Raw genomic sequence first — 14,519 nt, forward strand, 5'->3', positions numbered from 1 at the left:
ACTTATTTCGACTTTCTACGACTTTTCGACTTTTTTCGACTTTTATTTACAAAGTCGACTTTTCGACTTTTTTTCATAGACGATAGTCGAGTTATTTTTTTGGAACAAAATAGTCGACTTCGACTTTTTTCGACAAAAAGTCGATTGTTCGATTATTCGAAAGTCGATTTATAGAACTCTAATTGATGCTATAAAATATCAGCAAAAATCAATACGATTATTATTTTTTAAAGCAAATAAGGCTCAGGCTATTACGTCCTTCACATTCGTGACCTTTTTTCTATTCTTTAAAGTATTTTCTGAGTTTTTTATAGATAGCGGGGTCGTTTTATATATGTATGTTGAAATCAGTTGTCAGAAAACCTCAAAATATGTTTGATATTTAAAACTTAAACAATTCTATCAGTCATACCTTCGAGATGTTCACTAAAATCAGCAACATCAGTCCATAAATAGCTGAACAATTTTTTCCCGGATCCATTAAGTTATAAGTTATGGGTATTCAATATTCGGCATAGATAAGTTTAAAAGAACTCAAACTTGCTCTGAAAAATTCATTCACAACTATTTTAGTACTATGTTTAAAAAATTTTAACGGAAGTTAACGCCGTGTATTTTTAAAGTGGCGGCTAAGAATTGTTAGTGATTACAGAGATTTACTTCTATTTGTAATTGTTATCGAAAAATATAGTACATTAAATTGCAACCATGGTTTTCGGCTTGCATGTGCCTGTCAACGTAAACAGCTGTATGTTTTATTTATTGTAATAATCACAAAAAAATAATAAATTGCATGTATTAAATAATTTAGACAAATTTATAATTATAAAAAAAAACTAAATAAAATGTCCGAAGCATTGGAACAGCAAACAGAAGAAAGAGAAGCGTTACAATCTATTTATGAGGGTGACGAGGCTTTTAAGGAAATTAACAGCACCACTTTTCAATACAAGGTACCACCACTATGCATAATTATAATAACAATAACAACAAAACTAAATAAACATTTTTAAATATCTTTTAATTCTAGTATGGAGAGGAAAATAATTACAAATCATTTTTGGTAGAAATAAAATGGGGTGAAAATTATCCAAATGAATTGCCCACCATAAATATGGATACATTTTACAATAGAAATCTGTAAGTTTAAAATAAAATTAAAACTTTAAACTAGTGCCGACGTCTTCTATTTAAAAACAATTTTTAGAGTGGCTCCGGTTAAATTAGCAATACAGGCAGCACTGAAAGAAGAAGCCGAACAGTGGTTAGGTTGTGGTATGACCTACACTCTCTTCGAATGTTTGAAGGAGCGTATAGATGAGCTAACAGCAGAACAACCGGAACATGCAGCCGTTCAATCTATAGATTTGGATAAGGTAGGTGTAAGTGCAATACAAATATCAGATAATGCCGAGACAGCCAAAAAGGAACCGAAAAAAGAACAGCTTACGAAAGCCCAGAAACGTAGACAATGGGAAAGAGCTGATCATAAGGGAGATCGTCCTCGAGGTTGGGATTGGGTGGATATTGTAAAACATTTGTCACAGACAGGCTACAAAGAAGAGCAGAATGCGTCGAAAAATAATACAACGCAACTGTTGCAACCATTAAATAGCTGAAAATATTTTTTTATAAAATTAATGATTTAAATTGCTGAGACTCCAATTGACTGCCTCAAACTTTATTCACGATATACATATTTTTTTTTTGTTAATAAACTTTGTTGAGTACTATTGGAATCAAAATTTTGAATAAAGTTTTAGTAAACTAACGATTTCGGCGTTATACATAATTAAAGTATGTAATTATTGTACCAGTTGGCAGAAATAACAGTCATTTTACTATCCCGAAGTTGTCTTCATATTTTGTATTGAATAGAATTATATTATCGAATTTAATTACTGATTTCAATGATCAATAAGAAAGACTTTGTTTGCTCACATTTAGTGAAAATACTCTAAGTATTTTTTAAATATTTACAATAAGAACAAAATTTGAAACGGTTTTTTAATACGTACTCCGACACCTGCAAATTTGATATCTTAATATTATATTACAAAAATATGGCATCACTTTTTAGTTCTTAATTTAGTGATTTTACTTTTGGTATGATTTAAAAAAACAAGCAACCGAAGTTTTTGTGAAATGATTGTATCAAGAGAGATAAATAAAATAATAATAATATTAATACAAAAATTTTCTACTCTGGTAGACAATCCTGATTTTTAAAATACTTTCAAAATTACATATTTTAATTCAGTTATAATTTAAAATTAAAAAATAACTGACACTTATCCGGCTTACAGATGTTTGTAATCCGCCGTCGAAAATTTTAGTGTCAATTACCTAAGCCGTTAAGATATGTCAGCGCAGGGCTCTGACACCACGAGCGAAGCACGTTGTTTTTGTTTAGACTTATTTTTAAATACAATACGATTTTCTTGTGGTATATTTACAATTTGTTTTAGTTAATAAAGTTGAATAGAATAAATTATATTCTAAAATGGATATTAATGATAGTGAAAATCTTATAAAAGAATCAACATGTACTGAAGAAAAAAGTCAACAGCCTGTAGAGTCTCAGGAATCAAAGGATATCAATGAGGATAAAATAAAGGGTAAAATTGTGTTAAATTTTATAATAAACAGAAGGATTGTAACAGGATATTATATTTTACAGAAAAAACTAATGTCACAACAAAAGAAACTATAGAAATATTGCAAGTAGAATTGATAACTCCTCGAACTGATGAAGCTGTTAACACTAACACATCTAATGAAACAGAGAACACCAGTCATGTGGAAGAATGTAGTGAAAAGATGCAAACCACACAGGAGCAGGCAACAAAAATTCAAACTGAATGTGTTGCCGAAACCAATTCTACCAGCAATGAAATGGACACAAATGATGAAACAGATAAAGCTATTACTGAAGAAACCACATCTAAGGAGTCATCAAATCAACAACCAACAACAAGTGGTCTTGGTTTATTAGCTCAATATGATTCCGATAATGAATCTGTGGTAGAAGTTCCAATTGACGGCTATCGCAACCAAGTGGTTGAGATTGATTCTGATAGTGATTCGGAGGACAGTAGTGATTCGTCAGATGTTGAGTACCTAAGTGAGTTGCGTAAAACAATTGAAAAACGTATGGAAGTTGTCGATGACGACGACGAAGATGAAGAGAGCAATACTGGCAAAAGAAAGAATACACCAAGATTAAAAGTAAAAGGTGAAATGTTGTTAGAAGATTTACCACCCATACAAGATTTGCAAATAACAGTGCCCGAAGATGAATGCATAGAGTTTGGCAAAATTCACTCAGTTGTTGATCAGTTGCTTTTGGTTAGTGCTTTGCCCAATTCTATTCTCTTAGATTTGGGTACAGTAATATTTTTGGAAAAGGGACAAAAAGTTTTGGGTGAAGTCTTCGATGTTTTGGGACAAGTGGCAGATCCTTTATATTGTGTGCGTTTTAACTCAAATAAACAAATTAAAGAAAAACAAATTAACGTAGGTGATGTAGTGTATGTGGCTCCTAAAACCCAATACACACAGTATGTGATATTATCCAATTTAATGAAAATAAAAGGTTCTGATGCCTCATGGGAAAATGATGTAGAACCTCCACCAAGATTTTTAGATTACTCAGACGATGAACAAGAACAATTGGCTAGACGTCAATTACGCAACAAAGACAGACCTGTGGATAATGATGATCCAACCAAAAAACCCAGAACTATGGAAGATGAAGATGCTAACACAAATAGGTATCAACAGTCAAATAACTCGCAAAGGGGTCGCTACAATGAGCAAAGAAATAATAATAGAGGTGGTGGTGGAAGACCACGCTATAATGCGCCACCTCACCACAATCAACAAAGAGCTCCTAATCCCAATCATCATCGCAGCTCCTGGCATTCTAATTACTATCCACAATCTTATCCACATCAACCATCTACTGCTAATTATGGTATGCCACCAGTTCATAATCAGCCACCACCTTCTCAAGCATATCCACCACATGTACCTATGTATGGTATGCCTCCTATGCATAACATGCCATATCCGCCACCAACACAACCAGCTCAATATGGGGCACCACCCATGTTACACCAACATAATCCTCAAATAATACCAAATACATTTAGTATAAGACCTCCTACACTTCACGGACCTCCTCCACCTCATATGGCTCACCATCAACAGTACTCATCAACACCACCTCCACCGCCCGGAAGTCAATAATTATCTAGGCTTTTTTAAAAACATACCATTGATCTTAAGCAGATCAAACTAAATTACATTACTAGAGTGTATTATGAATTGAACATTTGAATCAATATGAATATAAATAAAAAAATCAATAATTTTTTTTTGTAAAAAATTGTAATGTTTATATTTTATTGTTATTGGAATTACGTACATAAATACATATGTATTAAAGAGTTATATGGTAGTATATAAATAAATATTTGTGTTTGGTACAAAAAAAATTGTTTAGTGTATAATTAAGGTGCATATTGGTTTATTATATATTTATATATATAGAGTAGTATTTATTATTATTCTATTGGAGAATACGGAGGGATGAATGAAGGTTGTTAATTTATTACTGGGTACACAAATGGCACAACTATAACTAATTTCTTTTTATTATTTTGACCAAGTTCCAGTACCCAGCGATTGTTGAATATGTCAACAGGCTCTATGTTTTCACTAAATATTGTTATTATGTATGTTTTTAAGCAATATATTTTGTAACTAATTAAAATCATTAACAATAATACAATAGAGGTTTACTATAATTTATATAAAATCTTACTATTAATCAAACATTTAAAATAATATTAAAAAAAAAAACAAATCTATTTGAACATTAATTATGTTGTAAGTACTTTAAAGTACTCGGTACATACAATTACTATAAATAATTCTTTACTTTTCGTTGACATTTTTTCCAATTAAAACATACAGATATATATATATATATATATATATTTTTTTTTTTGGTTTATGTACAATTTTACGAAACATTTTAAACTCTATATAAAATTTTATTATAAAAACAAAATAAAATTGAACTTAAGGGTTTTGTGGTTAGTAAATAGTTATAAAATATCAACTAACTAGATCAAATGAAATATTGAAATACCATTTGAACATCAAATATTTCTTTGCAGTTAATAAACTATGAATTAAATTTTTATAGAAAAACTAATTAAATATTGTGTTAATAATACACACATATAATAAAAATATTCTTGCACAATTATTTTATTTGTAGGCACAGTATTTTGAAGCTAAATTAATTTTGTATACTTGCATTTTTTTTGTTAAACAAATTTCGTTTCATCCAATATTTTGTTACATTAATTTCAATTATTAATATATATTGTTTTTGTTCTAAAACGAAATAGTTTTTAATTTTATTTCTGCATCTTTAAACAAAAGGTTTGAATTCTAGACCGTAATATTAGGTTGTAGCAGAGAAGGAATTATTTATTTATTGTATAGATATAGGAATTTATTTTGGCAAAACTTCTTATTTGGACCAGTACCGATCAAAAGTATTTGTGGAACTTACATTTATGAAAAAATCATAATTTTTAATCTCTATACCACATAGATTATTTAGGATCACCTTTATCTGTGGTCATTGTATTCTCTTAAAATACAACGAAACGAAGGACAAAAATGTTTCAATGAAATTTATTTTGACACACATACATGAAGATATTTTCTAAATAAGTTATTTTGCCAAAATAGTGGTATAATACTACGGCTTTCGTAACTATTACGAATTTTTATATATTGTATATTTTTTAAAATATTACATTAAGAAATGATTGTTCGATATTCATAGGTAGCTATTACGAAGATTTATTTAAACTTTTTGTAAAGTGTTCTTTAATTTTTTGACGCTCTTTGAGCAAAACTAAAACAACTGTAATATTGTCTTGTGAATCGCCCTTTTTGGCTAATTCAATCAAATGTTTGGGTATATCCTCCAAACATTGCTCATTGTCCGCAAGGGACTTGTATACACAATCGACAATTTCCTTTTCATTAACATGATCCCAAAGACCATCTGAGCCTAATAGCAAAAAATCATGTGAAGGTTGTAGTGGTACATCTACAATATCAGGTTCGGCTATAACGGCCTTAACGGTATAGTCGCCAATGGAACGTGATACATTGATGATACCATTAACGCGCCATTGACCCTGTACAAATATAACCGAACCACCAGTTTCAGTTGATTCTATGCGTTTCTTTTCATCTGCCGAGTCCGGTTTGTGTGGTTTGACCAATTGTAAGTGCACTGTTGGTGAAACTAAAAGACATCTTGAATCCCCTACCCAAGCAACGTATAAGTGTTTGAAATTTTCATCGCCATCCTTTAATAGCAGAGCACAAACTGCTGTTGTGCCACTACTCAATTGTTTCTGACAGAAATTATGATCAGCTTGCAGAAAACTAGTTTCCAAAGCATCTCTATAGCAATCGCTATCTAGAGTAGATGAATTATGCATAGTATTCAACTGTTGAGCGACACGGTAGGGAATTTGGTTAATAGCATATGTGGCCGCTAAAGAGCCAGAGTGACCATCAAAAACACCATAGAAACTAAGGGATTTTTCAAGTCGATATATGTTACTAAATTGTGGCAAACAAATATGACGATCCTCCATTTTGCGGGGTTTATTTTTGACATGTGCTTCTACGTATGGCGTGTGGCTGCTTGAAGCGGACTCACTGCACTTGTATAGTGTTTCTCGACTACAATCGGCATAATTCTTTAAATTATCTTCTTTAGAATTGTCACACAATCTCAGAAGCACCTTATCTAATTGCTGTTGAATATATTTTTGTAACTTTAACAAATCAAGTGCTGCTGGATCAGAGGTATCTTCGACTTGTTTACCACCAGTAGCTTTTAAATCTTCTTGGAGTTTTTTGTTTTTTAATTCTTTATTAATTTCTTCCTCGGCGAAACGTGCAACACCCACTTGAAAGTGTTCTGGACATTTTTTCTCAACAAGCCATTGCCATATACACATGATGACTTCAGCGGACAATTCATCTTTAGCCACTGCATAACTTTCATTATTAGAACGCGTCAATATAAACGGACGTAATTCAACACCGCCACTACCACCACCATTGCACGATACATTTACACCTTCACTACCTACTACATCACCGCCGCCTCCTTCATTAGTCACAGCATCTTTCGTCAAATCACGTAGAAATTCTTTAAAATATTTTAAGTGATTACATTGTTTTTCAGCTACGTTGCTGCAGCAGCTATTCGTATGTGTCATATCATTTTTAGATTCAATTTTTTCACTCAATGTGCTGGCCATTTTCAATTACAACTTTTTTTAATTTTTCCAAATATTTTATATACAAATTGTTTAACACATTACATATTTTATTGTTGCAATTAAACACGCTTTACAAACACCACTCGTAATTTGTTTTTCTTTTTTCGATTTCTAAAAAATTCTTCTGCATTCAAGCATCTTTTTTTTCATTCAACCAAAACAAACACAGCTCACAGATAGACGTGACCATTGACAGCTGTCAAAAAGTAACCGTATGGTTTTGTTTACATTTTTATGAAAAGCATTAAATAAAGTGAGAGAAAAAATAGCAAATTGCATTTGGCGGCAATGAATGTTAATATAGTTATCCTTTTTTACAGCTGTTCTTAATGTTTTTTTAAACCAACAAAATTATTACGCAAAGTAATTCACTACATCGTCAATTACAATTACTTGTAATTGAAATTGAAGTTTTTTCAATTAATAATATTTGAAATGTGTAAATCATTAATGGCATTCCTTGTAATTTTAATTATGATTATTACTACAATTACTTGCAGTTATAATACAGGTATTAATAACTACATGTAATAAGAAAAAATGTCAATCGGAAATTAAAAATCAAGTAATTGTAATTGGTAAAGCTTCAATTACAATTTCTTGAAAAGTAATCATTACACCTCAAGCCTGCAAAACGTCAGTGGTAGTAGATGAAAAAAATACGGCGTTAAGCTTTATGTCGCCGTTGATTTTTAGTAAATGGTGACTTTGTATGACGCCATGGTACCGTTATTTTTATTGTTCATACAATTTTGCAAAGTTCTGTTTTCAATTAAAGTGAATTAATATTGTGCTTAAAATATTTAATATTAGTGTTAATTTAAGTGCGAAATTTTTATATATGGTGTTAAATGCGTCTATTTAAAAGTATATTAAATAAGTACGAGATTATAATTATTGAATTCCCATTGGGTGAGTTTATGAAGTTTTCTTAAGCTAAGACAATTTGGTTAAGGCCAAACTGTTTCGAGCAGAAGTGCACCATTTTTCCTTTGTTAGAACTTATATTTTTAAAAAAGGAATACTTATGGGAGCTCATATAGGTAGGTTATAACACAAATTTAGTTCTGTTAGAACTTTTATAAGGTTAAGACTCAGCTATTTAATAAGTTTAATAGATCAACTATTGTTGGTCAGCTAAACGGCAACATGCTTTTGACTTCTGAAAACAGTTCCCGTTTTTGGTTTATGTCTTGTTACATAAAAGGTAAAACTAACGTCCTCATTTGACATTGCGAACCAATATTGAATAAAAATCTGTTTAACTTAGTTATAAGTGGGATATACTTGGAATATTTATCCAATATAATCTTCTTCTCCAATATTTTAATAAAAACATTAGTGCTTATGTTATTTAAATTTTTTATACATATATTTTATTGTTTTTGTTTTGCATTTTAAAATTTGATTGCTAATACATACATACATATATATGGATGTGATTACTTGAATGCCCAATTATTATCTACTACAAAAATTGCTAAATTTAATTGAAAAAGTTGTACACGTGAGCTTTAGAAAAAAATTAAATCAATTATTAAAATTTTTAAAAAATATGACTATTTTAAACTTATACTTTTTTATAAAACTCTATTTAAATTTTTTTTATTTATTTTTTTATAACTAAATATGTATACATAACTGGAAGCACTTACAATTGTTATTTTTAACCAAATAAACTCCACTAAAGATATTTTCTACAAATTTATTTAAAATAATTTCGTTGTTTAAGTTTGTGATTTGAAACGATTTATTTTTAAAAATAATTTCTTTAAAAACTAAATTCTAAACAAAGTTTAAAATAAAACAAGTTTTAAATTGGTGATATACATATATGTAAGCAAAAAATACTCATTTTTTTTAATATAAATTAATGCAAATAATAATGAATTTTACACTTATTTTCTTTCAATCTTATAAATAAATATTAGACAATAAATGCGTTCGAAAATGCAGTAAACTTGTAGCTTAATGGTTGAATAACTTGTAACTGTTTATCTTAATACAGTGCTATTTTCATTCGTTAAACTCTTATCTACAGTAGCACAATATTACTGCATTTAAGAACGTTACTTCTACGTAGAGTTTTTGTGTTAAGAAAGCAAAAATATGTGTTAATAATAAACAACTACTATGCATGTATCTTATTGTAATTATTATTTAATGTGTAAATTTGTTTTAGCTTTATTTTTATTATTAAATGTTGTTTATTTTGTAAAGGGATATAAGAAAATAGTTAATTTGAAAACTTTATTCCGATTAAGTTTATAATTATGAGTAATTATGAATGACTAAATGCCCATTTTAAGATGATTTTTTTTAATATATAACTTTTAAAAGTTATTGAGGGAATTGTTAATTAAATACAGGTTGTTCTACATATTTTTATTTAAAATTTTTTATTGAAAGCTTAAATTTATTTACTACATAAATTCTTAAATTTACATACATATAACTAATATATTGCTCTTTAAAATCGTTTTGCTTTCTTTCTATTTTTTGTTTAATTAGAAACAGTTTTAGTTAATAGTTTGGGTTGGGAAATTAATAAGTATTTTTTTCACTAAATTGCTATTCAATACTTTCTATACATTTTACACAATTTTTAAGGCAGAAATGTTGCATACAAATTGGAAGTTTTTATTAGAAATTCAACCAAAACAAATGAAATTTCTTAATAGTTCAATAGAAAACTAGACTTTACAATACACTCTATAGATTTTAACTATATATTTTTTTATTTAAATAGATATGTTTTTTTAAGTATAATAATTTTATAATATACTAACATTTTACTAAATTATGTTCAAAAAATAAAATTTAACTAAAATATAAATTTAAAATTTAATGGAATGTATAAATTTTTTTAAATTATAATAAAATCGTTTAAATATTGTAAGCCAACTAATTTGTAAAGTTAAAAATGAGATTTATGGTTGAGAGATTATTAAAATGTTGTTAAACTAAAAACAGCTAAATTTCAAAAGAACGTTTATTTTTAAACCAATTACATTTCTATTTTAGTTATTTTTTAAATTTTTGCATTAATTTAGTTTTAAATAAAATTAATGAAAATCAAAGGAAACAAAATAGAAACATAAAGTTAAGATTGTTGCCGTAATTTAATACAAAAGAAAATATATTCGAATTTTTATTTTCAAAAACTGCAAACATTTTCAATTTTGTATTGAATTACGTCGGACTTGTAAACCAAATTTTACATTCCTGCACTTTTTAACTGTTTTAATTTTAAATAATAACAAATTCTACTATGAATTAAAATAGTAATTAAAACTATTTTAAATATCAATAATTATAAATCTAATCAAATTAAATTACTAAAAAATATTATTTAATATTTTATTTAAAATTAATTTAAGATATTTGATAAATGACAAACTACTTACTTACTGTATTAGTAGTGTTGATGATAATTCTAGGCATTCCAATTCAAACGATATTCATCTACCATTAATAAATGTTGGGAGGTTAACCAACCTATATTTAAAAAAGAAATAAAAATGTTTAGTTAGAATAAAACAAAACTAAGTTTACTTTAAAACAAAGTTAGCAAAAATATCTTTGAAAACTTACCTTCTTGTTGTGCTAAATTATAAAACTCTTGCCATTTACTTTGTACTTCCCAGTATTTTTCCTTAATTTGATTGCGATCTTGTAAATAGGATACGGCAAAGAAATATGCCTTCAATACATCCTGAGGCATTGTATCGAAATGAAAATACACTCCTAGAAACTTTTTACTTTCAGCAATAATAAAATGTTCATGAGGATCAAATGATGAAACAATATTATCAATAATATGACTTTGTTGATATTCATCTATCAGGTGTTTAATGGATAAACCTAAACGTATATTTAACGATACGGATACTGTTTGGCCCAAAGTAACTCTTTCCAATTTGTTAACCTAAACAGATAATTATTTAAGGATTAAATGAAAAAATCATAAACTAAACATACTTGTTGAGGTGTTAGCATACGTCCAGATCTAAAGAATTCTTCTAAAGCTATCAAATAACGAGATTCATTGAATGTTTTCAAACATATGGACTTAATTGCTTTTAAGTTGGCATACAAATGTAATAAAATGACCACAGAAAAAACGCCATAGAGTACTCTAAAAATGATTAAAGAAGTTTCTGTAACGTTTATAATTTCCGAAAAGAATTTAATGCATAAATACCCTGGAGTTTTAATGGCAGTTAATAAATATAAACCCACAAATGAGGCTATTAGATTTACACAAGTTTCTTGCGAACTATCTTTTGAATTAACATCAGCGAAATTACCACGTACTGCCTGGTGTTGAGTCAAAGCTGCCCTCGTAGCGCCACCTTTAGATAATTGAATAAAAGTTTATAACATTTTTTTAGATTTAGATAAGATTTATTTACCTGCCACTCCTACTATGGCTTTTAAAACAGTTGTCCCACATAAAATTTGTGTACCCAAATGGGTGTATTTTGGAAGCACATAAATTTCTATACCCATTGCTAAATCATTTAAAAAATCTGCTCTTAAACGCCACTTTTTACTATCTATATCCAATTGGGCACCTTTCCACCAAGAGAATAGTATGCGTCCTAAATGTCCACTGCCTTCTTTTAAAATCCATGTTACTGTAGCTGAGTAGGCATTTATGTTTTCGTTACCAACTCCAAGACCCTTTAGTATAGCATGTGTGCAGAGAGTCCCTGGTTAATATAATGTTTTTATTAAATAAACTTTATTTTATGTTTGTTTGCATAATAAAGTGTTTATTTAATATTTATGATAAAGTGCAGAATAAATATTGTCTGTCATATTATTAATGTACTAAAGCATACATTTGGTTTGTTTTATAAGCAATATGTATGTATTTTCTCTATCAAAAAGAGTTTATGTTATAGACGGTTAAGACCTGGTTCACACTGGAAAACTTTTTTTAGGAAAACTTTTGATTTTTGTGTGTGAGAGAAAGAAATATCAACCATTTCTTTCTCTCAGACACAAAATCGAAAGTAATCTCAACAAAAGTTTCCCAGTGTGAACCAGGTCTAAGTAAATTTATAATTCGGAAATTTTCTTGATATCTTAATCTAGCTTAATTATCTTCATCTTGATGGTTTTTTCTTCTCACATTTTTCATATTTAAAAATAAGTCAAAATTGTTATCGTTTAACGGTTATAGACATAAATATTTTGATAAGATTTACAAAATTGATATTGGAGAATAATATATCAAATCTAAACAATCGATTTTCGTCAATTATCATAATTTAACAGCACATAACTTATTCTTTAACAAAAACTTACCGCAAATAGTACTACAAAATGCCTGAACAGTGTCCCAAATTTGATAAGCAGCATAATCATCACTTACACTATCGGGATAACCTTTGGGTAGGAATATTTGCTGGAATAAACGGTATAAAAAGAATTTTTCATGTATAACCGCTTTATTTTCACTCCTTAGTGGTACACGGACAATTGATTTTTGTTCTGCAAAATGTTCAAACAAACATAAATAACTTGTTACCTATATATAGTTTAATTAAAACACCCTTACCGGCTGGTGTAACATAGAGTATTTCTTCACCTCTAGTGCCATACTGTTCACGAAAGTGTATTCTCATGCTGGCAAAATTACAAAATATGACAAATCCTCAACGATATTATTGATATTCAATAAAAACCATAAAACTATCTTTAAAGTTGTTAAATAAACTTTAAAACATTTGCTTGGAACCTCCCCGTACGCCCTTAGTCTGGCTAAATACAGAAATTTATTGAATTGCTTCACTTTTTAGTGCCACGAAATGAAGAACTGTATTGTATGTGTGTTGGACACTTGTGATTTTTATTGCTTAAGCTTTTTGTCTTTTGAAATTTAGTAAATTATTTTTTCTATATTTCTCTTTCTTAGAGATCCAATTATTTTTATTAAACACTTGACTTAATGTGGCTTTACTTCTTTAGCTTTTGTTTGCTTTCATTATTTACCACTTCTATTCAAATTTAAACATTGCTCCCCTTCTCCAGAATGTTTCTGGTTGATGTCTGCCTGTCAACCTGCTATTAGTTTTTCGTTAATTGCCAATAGTCGTGATGATGATGAAGTTGTTGTTTGTTTGCGAGTGGTGCCACCTTCACCCTTAACAACCAATTAATGTTTTGTCTATGGTATCGGTATGTCTGTCCGTGTGTTATACTTGATGTCCTTGCTGCTGCTCCTGTAATTTTTCCCTAAAAAAATTACTTATACTCTTATAGAATAATCACTTTTATTAAATATTGTTATAAATTTATACGATATTAATTGACTAGTTAGTTTTATTAGAAATTTATTTAAAAAATTCTCAGAATCCTTATAATTTGTTTTTATAAAAACAGTGCAACCAGAGCCCTGCGCCTTCAAATTAAAAATTAACGACGGCGGCGTCTGACACTAAAAAAGTAGGCGACGGCTTAAAATCGACGTTAAGCCGGCTAAGTTTAGTTTTCATCGTTATTAAATAAAAACGGAATCCCAGAGATTCAAAAGTGGGATTTTGGAAGCAAATATTTAAATTCCAACAATAATTAATTATAAAAATTAAATCAAAGGGAATAAGTTGAGATGAATGGTCAATTCTTTAAAATATAACTCGATTTATAAAAAAGAATTAGGGAATGAATTATTTTAGAGCTTTACATAGTTCCAAAGTTGACAAATTCGAACAAAAACAAGTAAGATGTAATAGTAGGGCGAGACCAACCATATAATACCCTACATCTGTACAAGAATAAAATGTGATTTAGTTTTCATAATAACACATTTAAGTTAAATTGTACCTTGTCTCAGATATACTTAAGCCATTTATTGTTTATTAAAACTGTGGATATTTAAGTAATATTTTGATAGGGGCATTTTATAGGGGCTAGGGTCAAATGAGGCCCTATAATTATAAAGTTTATGAGGCCATCAAGGCTCTATTCGGGGTTTCAGTAGGCTTCGTCTACGGTACCATAGAAGATCATGTGCAAAATTTCATTAAATTATCTCTAAAATTGCGACCTGTAGTTTGATTACGAGGTTTCCATACAGAAAGACAGACTGACGGACATTGCTAAATCGACTGAGCC

The 14,519-nt window shown here is 29.0% G+C and overlaps 4 protein-coding genes across 4 annotated transcripts; 2 read left to right on the forward strand and 2 right to left on the reverse strand.

Moving 5' to 3' along the window:
- Positions 1-721: 721 nt before the first annotated feature.
- Positions 722-1,771, forward strand: LOC111680552 (RWD domain-containing protein 4). Its single transcript, XM_023442219.2, has 3 exons — positions 722-953; positions 1,031-1,140; positions 1,208-1,771. Exons 1-3 carry the CDS (start codon positions 846-848, stop codon positions 1,617-1,619), a joined length of 630 nt encoding a protein of 209 aa, XP_023297987.1. The 5' UTR covers positions 722-845; the 3' UTR covers positions 1,620-1,771.
- A 475-nt stretch (positions 1,772-2,246) lies between these two features.
- Positions 2,247-4,416, forward strand: LOC111680538 (H/ACA ribonucleoprotein complex non-core subunit NAF1). The gene is made up of 2 exons (XM_023442200.2): positions 2,247-2,618; positions 2,681-4,416. The coding sequence occupies exons 1-2, from the start codon at positions 2,504-2,506 to the stop codon at positions 4,249-4,251; spliced, it is 1,686 nt and encodes a 561-aa protein (XP_023297968.2). The 5' UTR covers positions 2,247-2,503; the 3' UTR covers positions 4,252-4,416.
- Positions 4,417-4,967: 551 nt separating this feature from the next.
- LOC111680546 (protein phosphatase 1E) lies at positions 4,968-7,595 on the reverse strand. The gene has a single exon (XM_023442210.2). The coding sequence runs from the start codon at positions 7,371-7,373 to the stop codon at positions 5,877-5,879; it is 1,497 nt and encodes a 498-aa protein (XP_023297978.2). The 5' UTR covers positions 7,374-7,595; the 3' UTR covers positions 4,968-5,876.
- Positions 7,596-9,194: 1,599 nt separating this feature from the next.
- Positions 9,195-13,779, reverse strand: LOC111680543 (RUS family member 1). The gene is made up of 7 exons (XM_023442207.2): positions 12,964-13,779; positions 12,711-12,896; positions 11,810-12,109; positions 11,599-11,749; positions 11,376-11,532; positions 10,989-11,322; positions 9,195-10,892 (listed from the first exon to the last, which is right to left on the reverse strand). The coding sequence occupies exons 1-7, from the start codon at positions 13,028-13,030 to the stop codon at positions 10,831-10,833; spliced, it is 1,257 nt and encodes a 418-aa protein (XP_023297975.2). The 5' UTR covers positions 13,031-13,779; the 3' UTR covers positions 9,195-10,830.
- Positions 13,780-14,519: the final 740 nt, after the last annotated feature.

The sequence above is a fragment of the Lucilia cuprina genome, chromosome 2 (assembly GCF_022045245.1).
Source record: "Lucilia cuprina isolate Lc7/37 chromosome 2, ASM2204524v1, whole genome shotgun sequence".
Taxonomy (NCBI): Eukaryota; Metazoa; Arthropoda; class Insecta; order Diptera; family Calliphoridae; genus Lucilia; species Lucilia cuprina.